The sequence below is a fragment of the Caloenas nicobarica genome, unplaced genomic scaffold (genome assembly GCF_036013445.1).
Source record: "Caloenas nicobarica isolate bCalNic1 unplaced genomic scaffold, bCalNic1.hap1 Scaffold_412, whole genome shotgun sequence".
Lineage (NCBI taxonomy): Eukaryota > Metazoa > Chordata > Aves > Columbiformes > Columbidae > Caloenas > Caloenas nicobarica.
In genome coordinates this window covers 19,397-47,252 of record NW_027017401.1, presented here as the reverse complement: position 1 = coordinate 47,252, position 27,856 = coordinate 19,397, and the positions used below count along the sequence as shown (strand labels likewise).

Sequence of the window (27,856 nt, the reverse complement as noted above, 5' to 3'; positions counted from 1 at the left end):
TGCTCCTGGAGCTCTTACCTCTAGCAGACACCTCCACTTCTCCAAACAGGTCTGTCCATGCTGACTAAACAGCTCAAAAGCTGCCCACTGCTGAAGGAGCAGCAGAGAACCAGCACCAAAGCAGCCCTGGAGCAGAATGAGCTCCTGCCCAGGGGCTGGGGCTCAAATACCCCGGGCCCCGCCCACCCCCCTCCCACAATCCCCTGGGGAAGGGGAGGGGTCAATCAGCCCAGGCCCCGCCCACCACCCTGACCAATCACCTGGGGAAGGGCGGGGTCAATCACCCCAGGCCCCGCCCACCACCCTGACCAAACCACCTGGGGAAGGGGCGGGGTCAATCGGCCCAGGCCCCGCCCACCACCCTGACCAATCACCTGGGGAAGGGGCGGGGTCAATCGCCCAGGCCCCGCCCACCACCCTGACCAATCCCCTGGCCCCTCACTGGCAATGTCAGCACCTGCACTTTTCTACCTCTATTGCATCTGCAATAACTGAGTACAGATTTCAACTTAGTTTTTTCTAGAATGTAGATAGAAAATTAAATACAATAACTATATTATTTGTAAAATTATGTATTGAAATTTCCGATAAAAAAATTAAGATGCTATTGCGTTACACTAAATTTCTAGCGAGACCACAGATACTACCTGACTTCTACCAGGAGTACACTCTGGTAGGACTGAATGACAAAGCACAATTAGATTCCACAAGAATCTCTTCTAAAAAGTAACCCAGGGCTTTCTTTGCCTCCCCAGGACTCCAAAGGTCTCCCCAGGACCCCCCTCATCCTCCAGGGCTCTCCGGACCCTGCCCAGCTATCGCCTCATCTCCCTGGGGCTCCCCTGAGATCCACCGTCCTCCCCAGGGTTCGCATCGATTCCCCGAGGCTGCCAAGTTCTCCCCAGGGCTCGCCTTGGTTCCTCAGGGCTCCCCAAAACGTGTCTTGGTTCCTCGGGGCTCCACATTCCTCCCCAGGGCTCCCCAAAACGTGTCTTGGTTCCTCAGGGCTCCCCAAACCATGTCTTGGTTCCTTGGGGCTCCCCGTTCCTCCCCAGGGCTCCCCTACAGGCCTTTGTCAGACTGTCGGATTCGGTCGGGCGCTGCCAGGCCCTGTTGAACCCTGCCAGGCCCTGCCAGGCTCCGTCGGGCTGTGTCAGGCCTCGTCAGGCTCTGTCGCTCCTTGTCGGGCTTTGTTGGGCTCTGTCAGGCCTTGTGGGGCTGTCGGGCTCTGTTGGGCTTTGTCGGGCTCTAACCTGTCTGGCCTAACTCTAACCTAACCCTAACCCAACCCTGACCCAACCCAAACCCTAACCCAACCCTCACCCAAACCTGACCCTGACCCAACCCTGACCCAACCTTAACCCAACCCTGACCCAACCCTCACCCTGACCCAACCCTGACCCAACCCTGACCCTGACCCAACCCTGACCCAACCCTCACCCAACCCTCACCCAACCCTGACCCTGACCCAACCCTGACCCAACCCTGACCCAACCCTCACCCAACTCTAACCCAGCCCTGACCCAACCTTAACCCAACCCTGACCCAACCCTGACCCAACCCTGACCCAACCCTGACCCAACCCTGACCCAATCCTGACCCAACCCTGACCCAACCCTAACCCAACCCTGACCCAACCTTAACCCAACCCTGACCCAACCCTAACCCAACCCTGACCCAACTCTAACCCAACCCTGACCCAACTCTAACCCAACCCTGACCCTGACCCAACCCAAACCCTAACCCAACCCTCACCCAACCCTAACCCAACTCTAACCCAACCCTAACCCTGACCCAACCCTGACCCTAACCCAACTCTAACCCAACCCTGACCCAACCCTAATGGCCCTCATCCCTAACCCTCCAATCCCCTTTCCTGGCCCCCCCAGACCTCCCCAACACCCCCCCCAACCCCTCCAGACCCCAAATAGTCCCCACACCCCCCAACTCCGCACAACCCCCCAGGGCCCCCCCAAGTCCCCCCGTTTTGCAGGCAGCCTCGTGGGCGAGCTCTCGGGAGCTTCACTGCAGCAAGCGCCCCCCCCAAACTGGGGTACCCTCCCGGTCCCACTGACCCCTCCTTTTTGCTGCCTCCCCCTCCCAGTTTGTCTGGAAATAAAAGGCCTGAACTGTTTGTGGTGGTAACGGGGAGCGGTGTTAATTGGGGTGGTCATGGGTTTGATTGGGGGGTCAGTTTGGGGTGGCAGAGGGTTAATTGGGGGGGTTAAGCGGGGGGGTTAATTGGAAAGGTCTGGGGGGGTCACTTGGGGGGGTCATGTGGTTAATTGCAGGGGGGGCACCACAAACTCCACATTATTTTTTTTTTTTTTCCCCATTTTTTATTTTTTTTTCCATGCAAAAATCCCCCCCCCGCACGCCCCCCCCGCAAGAGGAGGGAATTAAAAAGGGGGGGAGAGGCCAAGGCAATGGGGGGGGACACCCCCAACCCCCCCCAACCCCCCGCTTTTAGCAGCAGAACCGGAGCCCCCCGGGGCTCGGCAGTGGGGGAGGGGCCGCCCCCCCCCCCCCCGCCCCCCACACGGGGGGTGGCGATTTGGGGGGGGACCAATTTTCGCCCCCCCCCTCAAGCTTCATCCATCACTTCAGGGCACCTGCTTGGGGGGAGTGAAAATTAAAGGGGGGGGTCCCTAAAATAGCAGCCCCCCACTTTGGCGCCCCCATTTTTCCCCCACCCCCATTTCCCTGCTCCACCCCCCTATTTTTCAGGGTGTCCCACCCCCAGTCACATTCAGCAACCCCCAAACCCCTCCATTTCCACCTGTCCCCCCATTTTTGGCCCCCCCTCAAATTTCCCCCCCCCCCCCATTTCCAAGACACCCCCTCCATTTTTGGGTCCCCCCCTATTTTCCCAACCCACCCCTAATTTTCCAAACCCCCCATTTTTGTCCCAGCTTTTCAGCCCCCTCCATTTTTGCCCCCCCTTCATTTTCAGCCCCCCCCTTTTTGTCCCCTCCCCATTTTTTGCCCTCCTCCCAATTTTCCCACCTCCCCCATTTTCAGCCCCCCCCATTTCTGGTTCCCCCCCCTCACCATTAACAGGAGTAGGTCCTCACAGACACCCCCTCCCCCCTCTGGGGGGACACTGAGTTACCTGGGGGGGGACAATCAGGGTCAGGACCCCCCAGCCAAGAGACCCCCCCATGCCCCCCTGCCCCCCCATATTACCCTCCCCACACCATCACCCTCTGACCCCTGTATCACCCCCAACCCCCCCGCACCCCCATGTCCCCCCCAACTCCCATGTCCCCCCCATCCCCATGTCCCCGTCCCCCCATTTCCCCCTGTCCCCCCCTCACCCTCGGGCTGCAGTTTCCTGAGGGGCAGGGCCGGGGTCCCCAGGGGCCCCCCCCGGAAGTTGGGGGGCAGCATCTCGGCGGCGTCGGGTCCACCCCCCCGCAGCTCCTTCTCCCGGAACAGCTTCCGCCACGACGGGGAGCGGCTGAACGGCTTCGAGCCCTCCTGGGGTGGGGGGTCCAAGGGTGGGGGGTCCAAGGGTGGGGGGTCCATGGGTGGGAGTCCCATGGGTGGGAGTCCCATGGGTGGGAGTCCCAGGGTTCCATGGGGCATCCCAGGGGTTTCAGGGGGTTTTTGGGGGGGTCCTCACCTCGTCAAGGCGCCGGTCGGTGCCAACACTGATGAGGGTGGAAAATTCCTTCTCCAGCAGCTGCCGGGCCTGGGGGGACATGGGGGGGACATGGGGGGGACATGGGGGGGACAGTCCCTTCCCAGTGACCCCCCAGTCCCCTCGCAGTCCCTCCAGTACCTGTGTGTTCTGGGTGGGGATCTGCAGCACCAGTCCCCCCAGTCCCCCCAGTCTTCCCAGTCCCCCCAGTCCCCCCCAGTCCCCCCATTCCCCCCAGTCTTCCCAGTCCCCCCAGTCCCCCCAGTCCCCCCCAGTCCCCCCATTCCCCACCAGTCCCCCCAGTCCCCACCAGTCTTCCCAGTCCCCCCATTCCCCACCAGTCCCCCCAGTCCCCCCAGTCCCCCCATTCCCCACCAGTCCCCCCAGTCCCCACCAGTCTTCCCAGTCCCCCCATTCCCCACCAGTCCCCCCAGTCCCCCCCAGTCCCCCCAGTCCGTACCTGTGTGTTCTGGGTGGGGATCTGCAGCAGCAGCGCCAGGTCGGCCCAGTCGAAGGTCTCGTCCAGCGCCAGCAGCGCCCCGTGCACCCCCGACTCCCCCAGGTTCCGCGCGAACTCCCGCAGCCCCACCGACGTCACCCATGACGTCACGCGCTCGTTGGACCACACCACCACGTCTGCGGGAATGACGTCACAGCCCCGCGGCCCCGGCCCCGCCCCCCGGCCCCGCCCCCCGGCCACGGCCCCGCCCCCGAGCCCTCCCCATGGAAACGGCCCCTCCCCGAGCCGCGGCCACGCCCCTTCGGCCGCGGCCACGCCCCTTCGGCCGCGGCCACGCCCCCTTGCCCCTTTTGCCCCCTGCCTTGCCAGGGCCCCCCAGACCCCCCACTGTCCCCCCCGTGCCGGTGCTCTGGGCCCGGCTCTGCCCCCCAAACCCTCCGGGACCCCCCGGGCCCCCCGTACCGGTGCTCTGGGCCCGGCTCTGCCCCCCAAACCCTCCGGGACCCCCCGGACCCCCCGTACCGGTGCTCTGGGCCTGGCTCTGCCCCCCAAACCCTCCGGGACCCCCCGGGCCCCCCGTACCGGTGCTCTGGGCCTGGCTCTCCTCCCGCCGCCGCTCCAGCTCCTTCCGGTCGTAGTTGAGGCGCTTCAGGCACATGATCCCGTAGTGGAGGCTGACCCTGGGGGGCACGGGGCCGGGGGGCACGGGGCCGGGGTCACCGGGGCCGCCCCATGGACTCGGTGCTGCCCGGAGGCCCCGCCCCTGGACCCTGACCACGCCCCTCGTTCTGACCCCGCCCCTCGGCCCCGGCCACGCCCCCCGGGCTGGGGGGGGGGTCACCCTGGGGGGGTCAGGGGTCACCTCGGGGGTTGCCATTCCCTGCCCCCCCCCCATTTCTCCCCCATCCCCCCCATTCACACAGACCCCCCCTCCCCAAATCTGGGAGTGGGGAAGGGCTGGAGACCCTCCAAAATATTTTGGGGTGGGGGAAATTCTTCTTTTTTGGGGTAGAAATTTTCCTTTTTTGGGGGAAAAAAATTTCTTTTGGGGAGGAATTTGGGGGGGGGGGGGGCGGAATTCTCCTTTTTTGAGGAAGAATTTTCAGTGGAGAAATTTTCCTTTTTGGGGGTGAGAATTTCCCTTTGAGGGGGGAAATTTTCTTTTTTTGGGGGAGGAATTTCTGGGAGAGGATCTTTCTTTTCTGGGAGGAATTTTGGGAAGGAGATTTTTCATTTTGGGGGGGATTTTTCTTTTTTGGGGGAGGATATTTTCTGGGGTTTTGGCAGGGATATTTTGGGGGGAGGGTTAATTTTTTGGGGGTGCAATGATTTCTGGGGGTGTTTCCCCACCCCGCACTCACCGGTGGAAGGAATCGACCATCTTGAGCTGCCCCCGCAGCTCCTTCTTGCTCAGATGATCCAACATCCGCGCGTCCACCAGCGACTCCATGAAGAAGCTGCGGTACTGGGGCAGCCCCAGGCTGGGCAGCCACTCATTCCCCACCCACTCATGGTTCATGTCCCCGTATGCCAGGATCTGGGTGGGGGGGACACGGGCAGAGACCAGAACCCCCCCCCGGTGCCTCCCAATGGGGCCTTGGAGCTGCCATGACCTGCATGTGACCCCCCCCCCTTTTCTCTGCCAGGACCTGTGTGTGAGCCCCTTTTATCCCCATCAGGACCAGCCTGTGAACCCCCATTTTTCTCTGCCAGGACCCTCATTCAAACCCCGCCCCTATTTCAAGCCCCGCCCATTTGTGGGAGCCCCGCCCATTCGTGGGAGCCCCGCCCATTCGTGGGAGCCCCGCCCATTCGTGGGAGCCCCGCCCCCGCCCGAGCCCCGCCCCCTACCTGCTCCCAGCTGATCTCCTTGGTCTCCTGACAGCGGGGGAGGGGGAGGGGAGAGGCGTCAGGGGGGCCCATCCCCCCGCCATCCCCCACCCCCAGCCCCCCCACCCCCAGCCCCCCCAGCCCCCCGTCTCTCACGGGTTTGGTTTGTGCCGCCAGCGTCTCCACCTCCTCGTGCGTCATCCACACGTTGCCCGTGGACTGGGGGGGGAGGGGCGGGGGGGTCACTGGGGGGAGGGGCAGCAGTCGTGCGAGGCCACGTGAGGCCCCACGGGAAAGACCGCCCCCCCCCCCCCGTGTGAGCCCCTCGTGCAAATCGCCTCGTGTGAGCCCCTTGTGCAACCCCCCCTGGTGCAAAACCCTCGTGCAAACCCCTCATCCAACCCGCCTTGTGCAACCCCCCTCCAGAAAAACCCTTTGCACAAATCCTCTGGTGCAAACCCCCTTGTGCAAAACCCCCTTGTGCAAACCCCCTTGTGCAAAACCCCCTTGTGCAAAACCCCCTTGTGCAAACCCCCTTGTGCAAAACCCCCTTGTGCAAACTCCCTCATGCAAACCTCCTTGCACAAACCCCCCATGCAAACCCCCTTACAAAACTCCCTTGCACCAGCCCCTTGTGCAAACCCCTCGCACAAGCCCCGTGCACTGACCGTGCGCGAGGAGGCCGGTGCCGAGGGGCTGGTGAGCGACACCATCTCCTGGATGGCCAAGCGCAGCTTGAGCCGGTGCAGGGGGTTGCTGATCCCGATCTCGCGCTGGATCTCGGTGTCCGACAGGTTGGCCATGATGGCGCCGCTCTTCACGTTGGCGCGACAGGCGGCCACGTACCAGGCCGGCATCCCCACCCACAGCTGGGGGCACCCGGACGCCTGGGTCCCCGCCCGGACGCCTGGGTCCCCTCCCCAGCACCCCCCACACACCCACAGCTGGGGGCACCCGGACGCCTGGGTCCCCACCCGGACGCCTGGGTCCCCTCCCCAGCACCCCCCACGCACCCACAGCTGGGGGCACCCGGACGCCTGGGTCCCCGCCCGGACGCCTGGGTCCCCGCCCGGACGCCTGGGTCCCCTCCCCAGCACCCCCCCCACACCCACAGCTGGGGGCACCCGGACGCCTGGGTCCCCGCCCGGACACATGGGTCCCCTCCCCAGCACCCCCCACGCACCCACAGCTGGGGGCACCCAGACGCCTGGGTCCCCGCCCGGACGCCTGGGTCCCCTCCCCAGGACCACCCCACTATGGGTATTCCCAGCCCAGCATCCCCACCCACCCATGGCTGGGGGTCCCCACCCGGACACCTGGGTCCCTGTCCAGAACTCCCCTACTAAGCGGGGAAGGCACCCAAACTCCTGGGTCCCCCCCACAGCGAATCCCCCTGAACTGCTGGGTCCGCCCCGGACGCCTGGGTCCCCCGGACGCCTGGGTCCCCCCACCTCGAGCCAGGACACCACGGTGGGCCCGTCCCAGGCGGCGAAGGGCAGCCCCTGGCGACACGCCTCCTCCAGCAGTTCATGCCTGGGGGGGCAACGGGGGGTGAGACCCCACATGGGCACCCCCAAAACCCATGGGCACCCCCAGACCCCCCCAAACCCCCACCCTGAGACCCCCAAAGCCCCTTGACCCCCCTAATCCCCCCCCTGCATCCAGAACCCCCCAACCCCCCCTGCCCCCCATCCCCTCCAACCCCCCCAGACCCCCTGTACTCTCCCAGCCCCCTCCCCAAATCTTCCTGGACCCCCAAGCCCCCGGGCTCCCCCCAGCCCCCCGGTCCCCCCTCCCCGATTTGGGGACCCCCCCTCACTTTTTCTTGCTCCGCCGGTCCTTGTCCACCCCCCCCGGCAGTTTGGCCAGGCCCAGCGCCTCGGGGGGGGGCAGCTCCTCTGAGGGGGTCCCGGCTGGGGGGGGGGACACACAGTGAGACCCCCCCCAAAAAAGGGACCCTCCCCCCCACACACACACAACCCGGGGTGGGGGCACCCGGACGCCTGGGTCCCTTTTGGGGGGGGTCTCACCCAGGGGGGGCCCGTCCCGCGGGGGGGGCCCTGGCCGCCCCTTCTCCCTCTTGCCGAACAGGCGCCCGATGGACGATTTGATGCTTTTCTTCTTGGGGGGGGGCGGTTTGTGCAGGGGGTCGGGGGGGGCCCCGGGGCCCTCGGGGACCAGCCTGGGGAGGGGGAGTATTGGGGAGGGGGAGTATTGGGGGGGGTCACCCCTTGGGGATCCCCCATCACCCCCCCAAGGCTCCAAATACCCCCCACCCAGAGACCCCCCCGATGGGCCTCCCGGGACCCCCCTGCACCCCGATACCCCCCAGACACCCCGCCCAGGGACCCCAATAACCCCCCCAGAGAACCCCCAGGACCCCCCCGCACCCTAAGGATGCCCCCAGGGACCACAGTATCCCCCAGAGCCCCCCGGGACCCACCCCCGCACCCCAATATCCCCCATTAACCCCCCCCGCACCCCAACGCCCCCCCCGAGAACCCCCCACACCCCAAGGACCCCCCAGGGACCCCAATATCCCCCCATTACCCCCCCTGCACCCCAAGGACCCCCCAGGGACCCCAATATCCCCCCAGCCCCCCCAAACTCACCCCGCCCGGGGGTCTCTTGCCTCTTCCACGGGGGGGCCCCCCCGCTCCATTCGGGGTGCTCGGGGGGGCCCGGGGGGGTCCCCAGGCCCCTCCCCCCCCCGCGGCTCCTCCTTGGGCACATGGTTCTGGGGGGGGGGGGGGGGCGGCAGATAATTTGGGGGGACACACACTCTAATTTTGGGGGGGTCCCAGAAACACCCACATATTCTGGTCGCCCCCCCCCCGTTTTGGATTCACAAGCATTTCAGGGGGTCCCCATAATTTTGGGGGTGTTCCAATCATTTGGGAGGGTCCCCACCCATTTTGGGGGGTCCCCAATCGTTGGAGGGTTCTCCATCCATTTTAGGGGGTCCCCATCATTTGGAGGGGATGCCATCATTTTGGGGGGGTCCCCCTGTATTTTTGGGGGGGTCTCACCTCGCGGGCGGGGCTGGGCGGGGCCGGGCGGGGGGTGGAGCGGCCGCTGCTGGGGGGGGAGGGGCTGGCCAGGGAGGGGGGCAGGGAGGGGCTGCCCCCCCCACCCCCCCGGTACCGCCCTGGGGGGGTCCCCTCCACAGACCCCCCCCCAACGCGGCTCTCCAGCTCCTCCGCCCGCAGCTCCGTGCACTCCTTCTCCTCCTGGATCAGCCTGGGGGGAAACGGGGCGTCGGGGGGGGCCCAAAACGTGGGACGCCCCCCCCACACCCATGGGACCCCCCCTGGAACCCACAGAACCCCCGATATCGGTGGGACCCCCCTGGAACCCATAGAACCCCCCCCACACCTATGGGACCCCCCCTGGAACCCACAGAACCCCCGATATCGGTGGGACCCCCCTGGAACCCATAGAACCCCCCCCACACCCATGGGACCCCCCCTGGAACCCACAGAACCCCCGATATCGGTGGGACCCCCCTGGAACCCACAGAACCCCCGACATCTGTGGGACTCCCCCCGAATTCATGGTATCACCCCAAATGTCCCTCAGACCCCCCCCCGGTCACTGTTTCTCCTCCTCCTCCGTCAGCCTGGGGGGTCCCCAAAACATGGGTCCCAGGTTGGGGGGTCCCTGGGATTTGGGGCCCCCCCATGCACTTGGTCTCCTTGTTGACGCCTCCAGCTGTACCACCGGTGTCTGTGTGTCCTACGGGGGTTTTGGGGTCCCTGGGGGGTTTTGGGGGGTCCCCGGGGGAGGTCCCGGGTTTGGGAGTCCCTGCATTTTGGGGGTACGCACTTGATCTCCTTGTTGATGGCCTCCAGCTGCTCCTGCAGCAGCACCGCCAGCGTCTGTACGTCCGTCTGGCCGGGGGGGGACAGTGGCTCCCCCGTCCCCCCGGCCCCCCCCGGCCCCTCCCCCCGCTCCTCGTCAGAGCCCTCGGGGGGGAGGGGCGGCCCCGCCCAGTCCCCGCCCTGGCGGGGAGGAGAAGGATGAGGATGAGGATGGGGATGGAGATGATGGGGATGGAGATGGAGATGGGGATGGGGATGGAGATGGAGATGACGGGGATGGAGATGGAGATGGAGATGATGGGGATGGAGATGATGGTGGGGATGGGGATGGGGATGGAGATGATGGGGATGGAGATGACGGGGATGGAGATGGAGATGGGGATGGGGGTGATGGGGATGTTGATGGAGAGATGATGGAGAGAGGATGGAGAGATGACGGGGATGACGGGGATGATGATGGAGATGATGATGGGGATGGGGATGGAGATGACGGGGATGGGGATGGAGATGACGGGGATGATGGGGATCACGGGGATGACGGGGATCACGGGGATCACGGGGATGATGGGGATCACGGGGATCACGGGGATGATGGGGATGACGGGGATGGGGATGGAGATGGGGATGGGGATGGAGATGACGGGGATGGAGATGATGACGGGGATGGAGATGATGACGGGGATGGAGATGATGACGGGGATGGAGATGGGGGTGATGGAGATGGGGGTGATGGAGATGGGGGTGATGGAGATGATGATGGAGAGAGGATGGAGAGATGACGGGGATGATGGGGATGATGATGGAGATGATGATGGGGATGGGGATGGAGATGACGGGGATGGAGATGACGGGGGTGGAGATGGAGATGACAGGGATGATGGGGATGACGGGGATCACGGGGATGATGGGGATGGGGATGGAGATGACAGGGATGACGGGGATGATGATGGAGATGATGATGGGGATGGGGATGGAGATGACGGGGATGGAGATGACGGGGATGATGGGGATGACGGGGATGACGGGGATCACGGGGATGATGGGGATGACGGGGATGATGACGGGGATGGGGATGGAGATGACAGGGATGACGGGGATGACGGGGAGATGACGGGGATGGAAGAGGAAGAAGATGAGGAAGAGGAAGAAGCAGATGAAGAGCCCCCCAATCCCCCCCAGGTCCCCCCAAAATCCCCAAACCCCCCCAGCCCCTCCCCAACTCCCCCAAAGTCCCCCCAAAACCCCCACTCCTAAATCCCCCCCCACATCCCCCAACCCCTCCAGCCCCTTTCTGACCCCCCAAATTCCCCCGACCCCCCAAACCCCCTCCCAGATCCCCCCACCCCCCCAGCTCCCCCAAAATCACCCCCAAATGCCCAACCCCCCCCAGCACCCTCATCACTTCCTGACCCCCCCAAATTCCCCACCCCCCTGCACCCCCCCCAAGCCCCCTCCCTGACCCCCCCCTAAATCCCCCCCCGCCCCCCCACCTTGGCGTCCTCTTTTGGGGGGGCCCATCGGGCCTTGCGGGCCCTGCGGGGGGTTGGGGCACTGTAGGGGTCCAGGGGGGGCCCCCCCCCGGGACTTTGGGGGTACCGCAGCTCCAAGGCGCTGCCCGGAAGGGACCTGGGGGGCCGGGGGGGGCACGTGGGGGTGTGACCCCCCCAGACCCCCAGATACACGTTAGGGGGGGCTGAGGGTCATTGGGGGGGTCTTGGGTAACTGGGGTGGTCTGGGGTAATTGAGGGGGGTCCTGGGGGGGTCTTTGGGTAATTAAGGGGTAATTGTGGGGGTCCTGTGGTAATTAGGGGGGGGGTCTGGTGGGGGCTGGGGATAATTAAGGGGGATCCTGGGGGGGAGTTTGAGGGAGGGGCTGGGGGGTCCTGGGAAGTGGTTTGGGTTTTTGGGGGGGGGGAATCCAGGGAAGGTTTTGGGGGTGGAGTTTTGGGGGGGGTCCTGGGGGGAATTGTGGGGGTTTTGGGGGGGTTTGGGGGGTACCTGGAGTACGTGGAGCTGGGCCGCCCCCGGAGCTGGTCGAGCTCCAGCTGCATCCGCTCCATCTCCGCCAGCAGCTGCTCCTGGGGGGCCGAGGGGATTTTGGGGAGGGGGGGTCAATGCTGGGGATCCCTCCAGGGCTCCCCCGATCCCCTCCGCCCCCCCCCAGACCTTGTTGAGCAGCAGCTCGTCCTGCAACTTCTTCATGTTGGCGATTTCTTCACTCAGCGAGTTCTGCGGTTTGAAGGGGACACAAAGTGGGGGAGCCCCCAAAATAACTCAGAGGTCCCCTCCCAGATCCCCAAGACTCCCCCAGACCCCCCCACGTTCTCCAGGACCCCCCCAGACTTCCCCAAACCCTCTAAGATACCCCCATTCTCCTCCAGAGCCCCAGCCTCACCTTGAGCTGCAGCCGCTCGTTGGACCCTTCCAGGACCCCCCAAACCCACCATAACCCCCCAGACCCCCCAAGCTCCCCCCACCTTCTCCTCCAGGGCCCCCATCCTCTCCTTGAGGTGCAGCTGCAGCCGCTCGTTGGACTCGCACAGCAGCCGATCCACCGTCTCCGAGAGCCGCTTGTTGTGCTCGTCGTTCATCTTCTCCCGCTGCCGGGCCTGGGGGGGGCCCCGAATTCAGGGGGGGTCCCCACGATCGGGAGGGGGGTCCCCAAGGTTGGTGGGGTTGCCCCCAAAGTCTCACCCGCTGCAGCTCCTGGTTCTTCTCCTGCAGTTGGGCCTCGAGCTGCCGGAGCCGCTCCTCAAAGTTCCCGTGACGCTCCTCAGCCTGGGGACAGGGACATGGGGACAGGGGACATTGGGACATCACGGGGACGTGGGGATATGGGGGGACATGGGGACATCATGGGGATATGGGAACATGGGGACGTGGGGATGGGGGGGACATAGGGACCCCTGAGGCTGGACACCTCCGCTGTACCTCCCAGATCTGCACCCCCAGGACCCCTCCAGGACCCCGAGAAGCCACCGGAGCCCCCCCAGAACCCCTCAAGAACTGACCAGGACTCCCCAAGACCTCCAAGAACCCACAAGGACCTACCAGAACCTCCTGAGGACCCACCAGAACCACCCCCAGAACCCACCAAAAACCCACCAGAACCACCGCCAAGACCCCCCAAGAACCCACCAGAACACCCTAGAACCTCCTCAGGACCCACCAGAACCCCCCAAGAACCCACCAGAACACCCTGGAACCTCCTCAGGACCCACCAGAACCCCCCAAGAACCCACCAGAACACCCTGGAACCTCCTCAGGACCCACCAGAACCCCCCAGGAACCCACCAGAACACCCTGGAACCTCCTCAGGACCCACCAGAACCCCCCAAGAACCCACCAGAACTCCCCAAGGACCCTCCCAAGTTGTCCCCCCTCCACCTTGGTGAGCGCCGCCACCCTCTGCGCCAGCTGGGCCTCGATCTCGGGGAGGGTCTCAGCCTTTTGGAGGGTCTGCTGGAGCTTGGCCTTGGCGTCCTCCAGCCACTCCTGCAGCTGCCGGCCCTTCTCCTCGCTCTGGGGACGGGGACAGCGCCGTGGGGCGGGGGACAGCGCCAGGGGACACACACGGCCGTGGGGCGGGGGACACGGCCATGGGCGGGACACACAGCCATGGGGTGAGGGACACACAGCCACGGGGGGGACACACAGCCATGGGGTCAGGGACACCATCCACTGCAGCTCCTCGGTGAAGGTCCCATCAGGGCCACCACCATGGGGACATCACCCCATGGGGCTCTTTGGGACAGAGACGTCACCGTGGGACACGAGTGGAGGGCCCAGGGTGAGGGTCCCATGTTCAGGGACCCACGTTGGGTTCCCGGGGAGTGACCCACATCGGGGTGTCCCTGTTGGGTTCCGGGGGGTGTCCCCATCGCGGTGTCCCCGCGGGGTCTGGGCTGTCACCTGGCGGTACAGCGAGTCCTTGCTGGCCAGCTCGTTCTCCAGACGGTCGTTGGCGTCGTGCAGGGACGTGGCCTCGCGCTGAGCGCTCAGGTAGCGCCGCTCCAGCGTGGTGATGCGCTCCTCCATGTCCTCCCGCTGCGCCAGCGCCTGCGGGGACAGGGACAGCGGGATGGGGACAGTGGGGATGGATGGGGGTGATGGGGACGGGATGGGGACAGTGGGGACGGGATGGGGACAGTGGGGACGGATGGGGGTGATGGGGATAGGATGGGGGTGATGGGGACGGGATGGGGACAGTGGGGATGGATGGGGGTGATGGGGACAGGATGGGGACAATGGGGATGGATGGGGGTGATGGGGATGGATGGGGGTGATGGGGACGGGATGGGGACAATGGGGATGGATGGGGGTGATGGGGACGGGATGGGGACAGTGGGGACGGGATGGGGACAGTGGGGACGGGATGGGGACGATGGGGATGGATGGGGACAGGGGGGATGGATGGGGACAGGGGGGATGGGATGGGGACAGGGGGGATGGATGGGGACAGGGGGGACGGGATGGGGATGATGGGGACGGGATGGGGATGATGGGGACGGGATGGGGACAGTGGGGATGGATGGGGATGATGGGGACGGGATGGGGACAGGGGGGACGGGATGGGGACAGTGGGGATGGATGGGGACAGGGGGGACGGGATGGGGACAGTGGGGACGGGATGGTGTGGGATGGGGTGGAGATGGGGACAAGGACATCAGGGGTTTGAACGGGGACATCATGGGGGTGGGGACAAGGACATCATGGGGAGGGGGACAAAGACATCATGGGGACAGGGATGGGATGGGCCCCAGTTTGGGGCTGTTCCTGCAGCCTGGGCCCGGTCCCCCCAGTCCAGGCCTAGTCCCTCCATTCCGGGCCGAGTGTCCCCGGTTTCGGGGTGCGCCCGTCGCTCTGTGTGTGTGTGTCCCCATTTTCGCTGCCCCTGTCACTGTGTGTGTGTGTCCCCCCATTTTCAGGGTGTCCCTGTTGCTCTGTGTCCCCATTTTCGGCACCCCCGCCACTCTGTGTGTGTGTCCCCGTTTTGGGCGCCCCTGTCACCGTGTCCCCGTTTTGGGTGCCCCCGTCACTGTGTCCCCATTTTCGGGGCGCCCCCGTCACCGTGTCCCCGTTTTGGGCGTCCCCATCACCGTGTCCCCATTTTCGGGGTGCCCCCGTCACCGTGTCCCCGTTTTGGGTGCCCCTGTCACCGTGTCCCCGTTTTGGGCGACCCCGTCACTGTGTCCCCATTTTCGGGGTGCCCCCGTCACCGTGTCCCCGTTTTGGGCGCCCCCGTCACTGTGTCCCCATTTTCGGGGCGCCCCCGTCACCGTGTCCCCGTTTTGGGCGCCCCCGTCACTGTGTCCCCATTTTCGGGGCGCCCCCGTCACCGTGTCTCCGTTTTGGGCGCCCCCGTCACTGTGTCCCCATTTTCGGGGCGCCCCCGTCACCGTGTCCCCGTTTTGGGCGCCCCCGTCACCGTGTCCCCGTTCTGGGCGCCCGTACCTCCCGCAGGTCCCTCTGCAGCTTGGCGCCGCTCTCCTGGGCGCGCTGCAGCTCCCGCTGCGCGGCCGCCGCCTCCTCCTGCAGGCGGCCCAGCTGGCGGCCCATGGCGGCCGCGCGCTCGCGCTGCTGCGCGGCCACCGCCCGCTGCCGCCACAGCGACGCCTCCAGCTCCGCCTCGCGCCGGCGGCCCTCGGGGGTGCCCTGCGGGGGCGCGGGGACGCGACCTTGACCCCTGGGCCTGGGGGTCTTGGCCCGGCCCCGGCCCCCGGTCCCGTGGACCTCAGGGGCTGCTTGGGGGGGGGGATGTGGCCCCTGCCCCTTGGCCCTTGACATGCAACCTCTGACCTTGACGACCAGCCCATGACCTTGACCTCTGACCCCAGCCCCCCCGCCCCGCCCCCCGGCCCCGGTACCGGGGTGTCCCCGTCGCTGGGCGTGTCCTCCAGGCCGGAGCGCCGGCGGGAAAGCTGCTCCCGCAGGGACAGCGACTGCAGACGGACGGACAGACGGACGGAGTCACCCCCCGGGGACACACACCCGTGGGGACGTCCCACCCATGGGGACATCCCACCCATGGGGACGTCTCGTCATGGGGACACCAAGTCGTGGGGACACCAAGTCGTGGGGACATCTCCACCCATGGGGACACCAAGTCATGGGGACATCCCACCCATGAGGACGTCTCGTCATGGGGACATCTCACCCATGGGGACACCCCCACCCATGGGGACACCCCCACCCATGGGGACACCAAGTCACAGGGACACCTGCCCATGGGGACACCAAGTCATGGGGACATCCCACCCATGGGGACACCCCCACCCATGGGGACACCCCCACCCATGGGGACACAATGTCATGGGGACACCAAGTCATGGGGACATCTCACCCATGGGGACACCCCCACCCATGGGGACACAATGTCATGGGGACACCAAGTCATGGGGACACCAAGTCATGGGGACATCTTGTCAGGGAGACACCAAGTCATGGGGACATCCCACCCATGAGGACGTCTTGTCATGGGGACACCAAGTCATGGGGACACCTGCCCATGGGGACATCTTGTCATGGAGACACCCCCCCGGTGTCACCCACCTCCTGGTTGGACACCTCCAGCTCCTCCTCCAGGACGGCCACTCGCTCCAGGGCCACCCGCAGCCGCTCCCGCACCTGCTGGGGACACCGGGGAGTGACCCGCGGCCGCCAGCACCCAGGGGTGCCCCTGGGACCCTCCAGATTGGCCAAGGAGCTCTTGGGGGGCCACCAGGTTCCCCAGAGCTTGGGGACCTCCTGGATTGTCCCCAGAGCCACTTGGGTCACCCCAACACCTCCTGGTGTCCCACGGGTCACCCCTGAAGCCACGCGAGACCCTTGAGACACCCCCAGAGGCCACCAGGTGCCACCAGGTCACCCCCGAAGCCACCTGAGACCCTCAAGACACCCTTGGGCACCACCGGGTGCCACCAAGTCCTATCAGGTCCTACCAGAAGCCACCTGAGATCCTTAAGACACCCCCCAGGTCACCCCAGAAGCCACATGAGACCCTTGGGCCACCCTTGGGGACCACCAGGTGCCACCAGGTCCCCCTGAACCCACCTGAGACACCCCTGGTTGCCACCACGTCCCCCCAGAAGCCACCTGAGACCCCTGAGACACCCCCGGGTCCCACCAGGTGCCACCAGAAGCCGCCCTGAGACCCTTGGGCCACCCTTGGGGACCGGGACGTGCCACCAGGTCCCACCTTCTCGTCCAGGGCCTTGTGGTGCTCGAACAGGGACTTGAGCGCCTTGAGCACCTCGACCTCGGAGGAGACGCCAGCTGGGGACTGCGCCTGGCGCTTGACGACCGTCATCCGCAGGGAGCGCTCGTGGCGCGACACCAGGCACTCCAGGTGCTCCAGCAGCAGCTGGGGACACGGGGACAGTGTGGGGACATACATGGAGACACCAGGCACTCCAGGTGCTCCAGCAGCAGCTGGGGACACGGGGACAGTGTGGGGACATACATGGAGACACCAGGCACTCCAGGTGCTCCAGCAGCAGCTGGGGACACGGGGTCATAGTGCCACATGCCAGGTGCCAGGTGACACGGTGACACGGGGGCAGGTGCCAGCGCCCCGCTGTCCTCACCCGCGTGTTGTTGCGCTCGGCCTTCAGCTCCGCGATCTCCTCCTCGCGCTCCAGCAGCTGCTCCCGGCACAGGTTCAGCTCCTTGGTCAGCGCCGCCAGCTCCTGGGGACAGCGGGGACATACAGCGGGGACATACAGCGGGGACATGGGGGACAGCGGGGACACAGGGACAGCGGGGACACAGGGACATCAGGGACATGGGGGACAGTGGGGACACAGGGAACAGCACCCACCCCAGCCCTTAGGCCCCAGCCGAGCCGTGCTCCCCTCCTTAACTGCCCGTCCCCTCAACCCCGCCCACCCCTCCCCTCCCCCTCAGGCCCCACCCCCTTAGGCCCCGCCCTTCCTGCCCTGCCCCCTTAGGCCCCACCCCAACCGAGCCACGCCCCCTCACCTCCCACACCCCATCACCTCAACCCCGCCCTCCCCACCCCCATCCCCTCTCGCCCTCCGCCCCCTCAGGCCCCGCCCCCTCAGGCCCCGCCCAAACTAAGCCACGCCCCTCCCTTCCTCTGCTCTAATTGGCCCCACCCACCCCCGCCTGATCCCCTCCACCCCCTCAGGCCCCACCCCTTCAGGCCCCGCCCATCACGCCCCACCCCTCAGGCCACGCCCCCTCAGGCCGCGCCCCCACGAAGCCACGCCCCCTCGCCTTCCCTCGCGCCAGCCCCTCCCCTCGGGCCCCGCCCACCTGCGGCAGGGCGCTGGCCAGCTGGCGCTGCAGCGAGTCCTTCTCGTGCGCCAGGTCGCGCAGGCGCAGCTGCGCCGTGGCCAGGCCCTCCTGCGTGTCCCGCAGCGTCTCCAGCAGCCGCTCGCGCTCCCGCAGCATCTGCACCATCAGCTGCTCCAGCCCCGGCTCCTCGGGGGCGCCCGAGCCGCGCCGCCCGTCCTCGCTGATGGTGGGGAGCACCTCGCACATCATCCTGCTGCTGGGGGGGCCCGCAGCCCTGCCTGGAACACAGGATGGACAGCAGGACATCGGGACGTCAGCGCCTCGCGCATCATCCTGCCCAGGGGCTGCAGCCCTGCCTGGAACAGGGGACGTGGACGTCAGCACCTTGTACGGGACCCTGTCTGCGCCCTGCCTGCAGCACGGGACGGGCAGGACATCAGAGCCTTGTGCATCCTCCTGCCTGCGTCCTGCCTGCAGCACGGGACGGGCAGGACATCAGAGCCTTGTGCATCCTCCTGCCTGCGCCCTGCCTGCAGCACGGGACGGGCAGGACATCAGAGCCTTGTGCATCCTCCTGCCTGCGCCCTGCCTGCAGCACGGGACGGGCAGGACATCAGAGCCTTGTGCATCCTCCTGCCTGCGCCCTGTCTGCGCCCTGCCTGCAGCACGGGACGGGCAGGACATCAGAGCCTTGTGCATCCTCCTGCCTGCGCCCTGCCTGCGTCCTGCCTGCAGCACGGGACGGGCAGGACATCAGAGCCTTGTGCATCCTCCTGCCTGCGCCCTGCCTGCGTCCTGCCTGCAGCACGGGACGGGCAGGACATCAGAGCCTTGTGCATCCTCCTGCCTGCGTCCTGCCTGCAGCACGGCACGGGCAGGACATCAGAGCCTTGTGCATCCTCCTGCCTGCGCCCTGCCTGTGTCCTGCCTGCAGCACGGGACGGGCAGGACATCAGAGCCTTGTGCATCCTCCTGCCTGCGTCCTGCCTGCGTCCTGCCTGCAGCACGGCACGGGCAGGACATCAGAGCCTTGTGCATCCTCCTGCCTGCGCCCTGCCTGCGTCCTGCCTGCAGCACGGCACGGGCAGGACCTCACACATCATCCTGCCTGCGCCCTGCCTGCGCCCTGCCTGCAGCACGGCACGGGCAGGACATCAGAGCCTTGTGCATCCTCCTGCCTGCGTCCTGCCTGCAGCACGGGACGGGCAGGACATCAGAGCCTTGTGCATCCTCCTGCCTGCGCCCTGCCTGCGCCCTGCCTGCAGCACGGGACGGGCAGGACATCAGAGCCTTGTGCATCCTCCTGCCTGCGTCCTGCCTGCAGCACGGGACGGGCAGGACATCAGAGCCTTGTGCATCCTCCTGCCTGCGTCCTGCCTGCAGCACGGGACAGGCAGGACCTCACACATCATCCTGCCTGCACCCTGCCTGTGTCCTGCCTGCAGCACGGGATGGGCAGCACCTTGTACCTCGTCCTGCCTGCACGGGGGGCCCAGCAGGAAGGCCCGGCTCCTTACACCCTAAAACACCCCCCAGCACCCCACATGTGTGGGGCCCGGATGCCGGGGTTCCCCCAACCCCCACCCCCGGACGCCTGGGTCCTCCCCCCCGCAAGCCCATCCCATGACACAGAGGGGTGTGTGTCCCCCCTCCCCACCACCTTCCAAATCCCAGGGGGGCCCCCGGACGCCTGGGTCCCCTGGTGTGGGGGAGGGGGGGCATCCACGTGTGACACACGGTCATGATGGGGGGGGGAAATACGGAGGGGTGCAAAAGAGGGGGGGTGTAAAAGAGGAGGTTGCAATGGGGGTGCAGAAAAGGAGGTGCAAACGGGGGGGTGCAAAAGAGGGGGTGCAAATGGGGGGTGCAAAAGAGGGGGTGCAATGGGGACTGGGAGGGTGTCAATGTGGGGGTGAAATGGAGGCTGCGATGGGGGTGCAGAGGGGCCTGGGGGGTGTCAATTTGGGGTGCGATGGGGGGATGCAATGGGGGGGTGCAACGGGAGGTTGCAGCGCGGAGGTGCAATGGGGGGTCCTGGGGTGCAATGGGGGGATGCAATGGGGGTGCAAAGGGGAGATGCTGGGGTGCAGGGAAGGGATGCAAATGTGGGGGTGCAGCGGGAATGCAAAGGGGGTTGCAGAGGGGGTGCACGGGGGGATGCAAGGGGGGCCAATGTGGGGGGCAGTGGGGATGCGATGGGGGTGCAGAGGGGCCTGGGGGTTATCAGTGGGGGGGTGCAAAGGGGCCTGGGGGGGTGTCAATTTGGGGATGCACTGCAGGATGAGATGGGGGGTGCGATGGGGGTGCAATGGGGCCTGGGGGGCCAACGGGGGGGGTGCAGTGGGGGTGCAGTGGGGGTGCAGTGGGGGTGCAGAGGGGTCTGGCGGGGGTGTCAATTTGGGGATGCACTGCAGGATGAGATGGGGATGACTGGGAGCAATGGGGGGGTTCAATGGGGGGGCTCAATGGGGGGGGTTGGGGGCGTCCAGGGTGGGGGTGTGATGGTGGGTGTGGGGGAGGGGTCCGGGGGTGGGGGGGCTGGGGGGCCAGGCCCGGTCCTACCTGGGCTGCGAGCGGCGCTGCGGCAGCTCCGCTGGAGGGAGGCGGCCCCGGGGAGGGGGGGGTCTCTGCCCGCCGCCCCCGCTCCCGTCCAGGCCCCCGCCGCGCCCCGAGCCCCGCGGCCGCCGCCCGCCCCCCACCCCCGCCACCGAGCCCCCCCCCCCCCGCCCGGCTCCGCTAAAAAAAAACGCTGCGCGGGCCCTTTAAGAGCGGCGCTGACGGACGGCGGCGTGGACCAATGGGAGCGCGCCCTGCGGTCCGGCGGAGCCTTGGCCCCGCCCCCGCGCGGGGAGGGAGGGGGAGGGGAGCGGCGGCGCCAGCGGCCAATGGGAGGCGGCGGGGGCGGGGCCGGCGGGGGGTGATGTCATCGGGGCGGGGCGGCGGCGCGCACGCGCGTTGCCATGGAGACGGGGCCACGCCCCCTGCAGGAAGTCTCCATGGAGATAGAGGGACCGCCCACCCCTGCGCGTTGCCATGGAGACGGGACCGCCCCTCCATCCCCGTCGCCGTGGAGACGGCGCGTCCATCCAGGCGCGTTGCCATGGACACGTGTGTCTCCCCCCAGCAGGTCTCCATGGGGACAGACCATCCATCCCTGTGTGTTGCCATGGAGACAGGACTGCTCCTCCCGTGTCGCCATGGAAACGGTCGGCCCTTCCACGCCCGTTGCCATGGAGAGAGGATCACACCCCCCATATGTGTTGCCATGGAAACAAACCATCGCATCCACCTGTTGCCATGGTGACAGCTCCACACCCCCCCCATCACCATGGCAACAGCCCCTCCTCCCCCTCCCCACACCCGTTGCCATAGTTACAGCCACCCCCCACCCCGTGTGCCCCAACCCCCCCAGAGAGGACCCAGGCGTCCGAGCCCCTTCCCCCCCCACCCCATGACACACATCAGCCTTTCAATGGGGGGGGTCAATAAATACTGTACAGAGGGGGCTGCGCCCCATAAATAATCCAAATATACAGAGGGGACCTTGGGGAGCACCAGGGGTTTTGGGGGCCCGGGGGGGGTCCGGGGGGGGCTCTAGCCCCTCGATTCCAGCGACCTGTGGGGTGAAATTGGGAGTGGGTCAGTAAACTGGGGGGGTCAGGCAGGTTTGGGGGTGCTGAGGGGGATTCGGGGAGGGCCAAGGTGGGGTTGGGCGCTCAGGAGATTTGGGGGCGCCGGGTTGGGTCTCGGGGGGCGGTCGGGGAGGGTTTTCAGAATGCAGGTTTTTGGGGGCGCAGGATTTTCAGGGTGCACTTTGACAGCACGCAGGGGGGTTTTGGTGCAGGATTTCAGGGGTGCATTTTTTTGTGGGGTGCAGGATTTTTGGGGTGCAGTTTTTCAGCGCGCAGGGGGTTTTTTTCGGTGTGCGGTCTTTGGGCTGTTTCGGGGGGTGCGTTTGTGGGGGTGCTCACGAGTAGCTGTTGTGCTGGCGCCGCCGGGCCGTGCGCAGCTTCTCGAATCGCGCCTCCATCTCCTCCAGCACCCGCGGCGTGTAACGCACGACCAGCTTCACCGAGCCCTGCGCCGCCTTCAGCAGCTCCACCGCGCGCTCGTGCTGCTCCCCCTCCACGCTCTGCACCCCGAAAACACGCTCAGAACCCCCAAACCCGCACACACCCCCCCAGAACCAACAGTGACCCCTCCAAACCAACACCCACCCCTGCAAACCCGCTGCTGCATCCTATACCCTGCAAACCTTCTGCTGCACCCCCAAATCTGTGCTGCACCCCCAAACCTGCTCTGACCCCCCAAAACCCACTCGGACCCCCAAATCCTGCTCTGACCCCCCAAAACCCGCTCGGACCCCCAAATCCTGCTCTGACCCCCCAAAACCCGCTCGGACCCCCAAATCCTGCTCTGACCCCCCCAAACCCGCACACACCCCCCCCAGAACCAGCACCCAGCCCTGCAAACCTCCTGCTGCACCCCCAAAATCTGTGCTGCACCCCAAAACCTGGATTACCACCCCAAAAACCTGCTCTGACACCCCAAACCCTGGGCATCCCCTGCAAACCCTCTGGCGCACCCCAAAACCCCTCCTAGACCCCTCCAAACACCTCGTAGCCCCCCTAAACCTCTTGTAGCCCCATCAAAGCCCCCCAATACTCCCCTGTAGCCCCCCCATGACCCCCCAAACCCCTCATAGCCCCCCAAATCCCCTTGTAACCCCCCCGCAACCCCCCTGCACCCCCAAACCCCCTGTAGCCCCCCATAACCCCTCCAAACACTCTCATAAACCCCCAAATCCCCCATAATCCGCCCAAACCCCTCGTAGCCCCCAAATCCCCTCATAACCCCCCGAACCCCTCCCATAGGCCCCCCCGAACCCCTCTAATTCCCCCATGTCCCCCCATATCTCCAAAACCCCATGTCCCCCCCATGACGCCCCCATCCCCACGTCCCCATAACCCCGTGTCCCCCCCATGATGTCCCCACGTCCCCATATCCCCATGTCCCCCCCATGACACCCCCATGCCCCCCATCCCCACGTCCCCATATCCCCGTGTCCCCCCCATGATGTCCCCACGTCCCCATATCCCCCCATCCCCATGTCCCCCCATGACGCCCCCATCCCCACGTCCCCATGTCCCCCCATGACGCCCCCATGCCCCCCCATCCCCACATCCCCATGTCCCCCCATGACGCCCCCCATCCCCACGTCCCCATGTCCCCCCATGACGCCCCCATGCCCCCCCATCCCCACATCCCCGTGTCCCCATGTCCCCCCATGTCCCCCCATGCCCCCCCATCCCCACGTCCCCATGTCCCCATGTCCCCCCATGCCCCCCCATCCCCACGTCCCCATGTCCCCATGTCCCCCCATGTCCCCCCATGCCCCCCATCCCCACGTCCCCACGTCCCCATGTCCCCCCATGTCCCCCCATGCCCCCCATCCCCACGTCCCCATGTCCCCGCGTCCCCCCATGACTCCCCCATGCCCCCCATCCCCACGTCCCCGTGTCCCCCCATGTCCCCCCATGCCCCCCATCCCCACGTCCCCGTGTCCCCGTGTCCCCCCATGACGCCCCCACGCCCCCCATCCCCATGTCCCCCCAAACCCCTCCCATAACTCCTCGCCGCCCCCCCGGCCCCCGCTCACCACGCCGTTGACGCTGAGCAGCTGGTCCCCCCTCTTGAGCCCCCCGTGCCGGTCGGCCACCCCGCCCGGGATGACGCGCGAGATGTAGATGGGGGAGTTCTGCTCCTTGCCCCCCATGATGTTGAAGCCCAGACCCTCCTCGGTCTTGGGCAGCTCCACCACCCGCGGGTGCGCGTGGCCCTCGCTGGCCGCAAAGGCCGCCACGGTGGCCTGGGGACATGGGGGGACATGGGGACATGGGGACATCGGGGGGACATGGGGACATGGGGGACATGGGGACATGGGGGGACATGGGGACATGGGGACATCGGGGGGACATGGGGACATTGGGGGGACATGGGGACATGGGGACATGGGGACATCGGGGGGACACGGGGACACGGGGGGACATGGGGACATGGCGGGACATGGGGACATGGGGACATTGGGGGGACATGGGGACATGGGGGCATCGGGGGGACATGAGGACATGGGGGGGACATGGGGACGGCAGGGGGACATGGGGGAACATGGGGACATCGGGGGGACATGGGGGGACATGGGGACATGGGGACATGGGGGACATCGGGGGGACATGGGGACATTGGGGGGACATGGGGACATGGGGGGACATGGGGACATGGGGACATCGGGGGGACATCAGGGGGACATGGGGACATGGGGGGACATGGGGGCATGGGGACATGGGGGGGACATGGGGACATGGGGACATGGGGGACATCGGGGGGACATGGGGACATGGGGACATTGGGGACATCGGGGGGACATGGGGGGACCCGGGGACATGGGGGGACATGGGGACATGGGGACATCGGGGACATTGGGGGGACATGGGGGGACATGGGGACATGGGGACATTGGGGACATCGGGGGGACATGGGGGGACATGGGGGGGACATGGGGGGGACATGGGGACAGTGTAGGGACATTGGGGACTGGGCACACCATGGGGACATGGGGACACCGGGGACAGCGGGGGGATGTTGGGGAGATGGGGACAGGGGACAGTGTGGGGGGACAGGGGGATATGGGGACATCCCGGGGACATGGGGGAATGTGGGGGACATGGGGGGGACACGGGAGATGGGGCCATGGGGGGGACATGAGGATGTGGGGGACACCACGGGGACAGCAGGGAGATGGGGGGACAGGGGACACCGGCGTGACAGTGTAGGGACATCGGGGACAGTTTGGGGGACACGGGGACATGGGGGGACATGGGGGACAGAGGGACACGGACACAGGGACACGGGGACAGGCGCGGCCAGGACAGCCGACCGGCCCCCGCGGGGGGACAGACGGACGCTGGGAGGGGACAGATGGACGGGGCGGGGCGGTGACAGCGCGGGCGAGAGACGGGGACACGGGGACAGCCCGGGTGGCGGGGGAGCCCGGGGGGTGTTGGGGTCCCTGGGGGGTTATTGGGGTCCCCAGGGAGGATTTGGGGGGGGTCCCAAGGGGTTTGAGGGACTCAGGGGGTTTAGGGGGGACCCAGGGAATTTGGGGGTTCCAAGCGGGTTTGGGGGGGGATCCTGGGGGTTTGGGGGTACCAGGGCGAGTTTGGGGGGGGTCTTGGAGAATCTGGGGGTGTCAGTGGGTTTTGGGGTGCCCGGGAGGCTCGGGGGGTGCTGGGGAGGTTTTGGGGTGCGGGGGGGTTTTGGGGTACCTTGGCAGTGGCGTGAGCTCGAATTTCGGGGCTCCCGGTGATGTCCAGGGTGTCGTAGAGCTGCTCGTAGACCTGCGAGGGGGGACGACACCCCAGTTTTGGGGGGACCCCCCAGGGACCTGGGGGGACCCAGGTGTCCGGGGCAGCCCCCCCACCCCGCAAGGAGCTGCTGGGGAGGATTTGGGGTGACCCCGGGGGGAAGGGGGGCTGGGAGGGGTTTGGGGGCCCAGGAGATATTGGGGAGCCCTGGGGGATATTGGGGGGTGCAGGAGGGATGTTGGGGGGCCCTGGAAGGATAATGGGGGGCGCCGGGGGGACACTGGGGGATAGTGGGGGGCCCTGGATGGAAGTTGGGGGGCTCTGGGGAATATTGAGGATCCTGTGGGGATGTGGGGTCCCCATGAGGGTTTTGGGGTCCCATGTGAGTTTCAGGGTCCCGTGTGAGTTTCGGGGTTCCTATGTGGGTTTGGGGGTCCCTGTGTGTGTTTGGGGTCCCGTGTGTGTTTGGGGTCCCTGTGTTTGGGGTCCCGTGTGTTGGGGTCCCATGTGTTGGGGGTCCCTGTGTTGGGGGTCCCTGTGTTGGGGGTCCCTGTGTGTGTTGGGGGTCCCGTGTGTTTGGGGTCCCGTGTGTGTTTGGGGTCCCTGTGTTCGGGTCCCTGTGTTTGGGGTCCCGTGTGTTGGGGTCCCGTGTGTTTGGGGTCCCTGTGTGTGTTTGGGGTCCCGTGTGTTTGGGGTCCCGTGTGTTGGGGGTCCCTGTGTTGGGGTCCCTGTGTTGGGGTCCCTGTGTTGGGGGTCCCGTGTGTTGGGGGTCCCTGTGTTGGGGGTCCCTGTGTTTGGGGTCCCTGTGTTGGGGTCCCGTGTGTTGGGGTCCCGTGTGTTTGGGGTCCCTGTGTTTGGGGTCCCTGTGTTGGGGGTCCCTGTGTTCGGGTCCCTGTGTTGGGGGTCCCTGTGTTGGGGTCCCTGTGTTGGGGGTCCCTGTGTTGGGGTCCCTGTGTTGGGGGTCCCGTGTGTTGGGGTCCCTGTGTTTGGGTCGCTGTGTTGGGGGTCCCGTGTGTTGGGGGTCCCTGTGTTCGGGTCCCTGTGTTGGGGGTCCCTGTGTTCGGGTCCCTGTGTTGGGGTCCCGTGTGTTGGGGTCCCTGTGTTGGGGGTCCCTGTGTTCGGGTCCCTGTGTTGGGGGTCCCTGTGTTGGGGTCCCTGTGTTGGGGGTCCCTGTGTTGGGGTCCCTGTGTTCGGGTCCCTGTGTTGGGGGTCCCGTGTGTTGGGGGTCCCTGTGTTCGGGTCCCGTGTGTTGGGGGTCCCTGTGTTCGGGTCCCTGTGTTGGGGGTCCCTGTGTTCGGGTCCCTGTGTTGGGGTCCCGTGTGTTGGGGTCCCTGTGTTTGGGTCGCTGTGTTGGGGGTCCCGTGTGTTGGGGGTCCCTGTGTTGGGGGTCCCTGTGTGTGTTGGGGGTCCCGTGTGTTGGGGGTCCCTGTGTTGGGGGTCCCTGTGTTGGGGTCCCTGTGTTGGGGGTCCCTGTGTGTGTTGGGGGTCCCGTGTGTTGGGGTCCCTGTGTCCGGGTCCCTGTGTTGGGGTCCCTGTGTTCGGGTCCCGTGTGTTGGGGTCCCTGTGTTTGGGGTCCCTGTGTTCGGGTCCCGTGTGTTGGGGTCCCGTGTGTTGGGGTCCCGTGTGTTTGGGGTCCCTGTGTCCGGGTCCCTGTGCTGGGGGTCCCCCCCGCGGTACCTCTCGGATGGCGGAGCAGAACTTGCTCTGCAGGACCCTCTGCAGCGCCTGCAGTTTCTGGGGGGGCAGCTCCCCGCTGCGCTGCAGCCGCTCCAGCAGCTCCACGGCCCGCGCCACGTCTGGGGGACCCCGAACCCCGCGGGTCACACGCAGACCCCCGGGAGCCCCCGACATCCGCACGGGAGCCCCAACAACCGCCAGGAACCCCCAAATCCCCCGGTCACGCACAGACCCAACGACCCCACACGGCCCCCCAATAACCCCCCAGGACCCCCCAACATCCACACAGGGCCCCCCAGTAACCCCCCAACATCCACACAGGGCCCCCCAGTAACCCCCCAGGACTCCCCAACATCCACACAGGGCCCCCCAATCTCCCTGGTCACACACAGACCCACAGGGCCCCCCAATAACCCCCCAGGAACCCCGGACATCCCCACGGGGACCCCCAATAACCTCCAGAACCCCCCACAGCCCCCCAGGAGCCCCCGACATCCCCATAGGGCCCCCCAATGACGCCCACAGCCCCCCCGAACATCCTCCAGCGCCCTCCAGAGCCCCCCACCACCCCCCAGGGCCCCCAAACATCAACCCGACACCCCCCCTAGGGACCCCCCCGTATTCTCCCCGCCCCGTGTCACACCCTGCCCGCCCCGCACCCCACGCCGCCCCCGGCCCCGCACCCCGCTCCAGCCCCAGCGGGTCCCCGCTCAGCGCTGCCATCTTCCCGCGCGCGCGCCGCCGGCCCCGCCCCCCGCCCCGCCCCGCCCCGCCGCGCGCGGCTCCGCGGGAAGGGGGAGGA

The 27,856-nt window shown here is 66.7% G+C and overlaps 2 protein-coding genes across 2 annotated transcripts; both read right to left on the bottom strand.

The window, feature by feature from the left end:
• Window positions 1–2,528: 2,528 nt before the first annotated feature.
• Window positions 2,529–18,262, bottom strand: PPFIA3 (PTPRF interacting protein alpha 3). Its single transcript, XM_065658029.1, has 29 exons — window positions 18,032–18,262; window positions 17,341–17,442; window positions 16,953–17,117; window positions 16,307–16,381; window positions 15,580–15,696; window positions 15,209–15,397; window positions 13,667–13,813; window positions 13,142–13,276; window positions 12,449–12,532; window positions 12,232–12,363; window positions 11,921–11,983; window positions 11,753–11,832; window positions 11,245–11,380; window positions 9,759–9,934; window positions 8,963–9,173; window positions 8,546–8,670; window positions 7,964–8,115; window positions 7,753–7,846; window positions 7,385–7,466; window positions 6,602–6,802; window positions 6,090–6,152; window positions 5,955–5,981; window positions 5,465–5,640; window positions 4,686–4,783; window positions 4,104–4,279; window positions 3,626–3,694; window positions 3,318–3,480; window positions 3,052–3,112; window positions 2,529–2,612 (listed from the first exon to the last, which is right to left on the bottom strand). Exons 1-28 carry the CDS (start codon window positions 18,260–18,262, stop codon window positions 3,054–3,056), a joined length of 3,528 nt encoding a protein of 1,175 aa, XP_065514101.1. The 3' UTR covers window positions 2,529–2,612; window positions 3,052–3,053.
• A 3,232-nt stretch (window positions 18,263–21,494) lies between these two features.
• Window positions 21,495–27,802, bottom strand: LIN7B (lin-7 homolog B, crumbs cell polarity complex component). Its single transcript, XM_065658032.1, has 6 exons — window positions 27,738–27,802; window positions 27,055–27,173; window positions 25,339–25,410; window positions 23,673–23,882; window positions 21,985–22,145; window positions 21,495–21,629 (listed from the first exon to the last, which is right to left on the bottom strand). Exons 1-6 carry the CDS (start codon window positions 27,775–27,777, stop codon window positions 21,608–21,610), a joined length of 624 nt encoding a protein of 207 aa, XP_065514104.1. The 5' UTR covers window positions 27,778–27,802; the 3' UTR covers window positions 21,495–21,607.
• Window positions 27,803–27,856: the final 54 nt, after the last annotated feature.

Excerpts from the sequence above, each read along its gene's own strand:
- PPFIA3 (XM_065658029.1), bottom strand. The coding sequence starts at position 18,262 with ATGATGTGCGAGGTGCTCCCCACCATCAGCGAGGACGGGCGGCGCGGC. Across the intron at positions 9,174-9,758 it reads GCCATCAACAAGGAGATCAA|GCTGATCCAGGAGGAGAAGG; the intron begins GTGCGTACCCCC and ends GTTTCCCCCCAG. Across the intron at positions 3,113-3,317 it reads CAGGAAACTGCAGCCCGAGG|GTAACTCAGTGTCCCCCCAG; the intron begins GTGAGGGGGGGA and ends GTCCCCCCCCAG.
- LIN7B (XM_065658032.1), bottom strand. The coding sequence starts at position 27,777 with ATGGCAGCGCTGAGCGGGGACCCGCTGGGGCTGGAGCGGG. Across the intron at positions 27,174-27,737 it reads CCCGCTGGGGCTGGAGCGGG|ACGTGGCGCGGGCCGTGGAG; the intron begins GTGCGGGGCCGG and ends GGGGTCCCCCAG. Across the intron at positions 23,883-25,338 it reads GAGCTCACGCCACTGCCAAG|GCCACCGTGGCGGCCTTTGC; the intron begins GTACCCCAAAAC and ends CCATGTCCCCAG.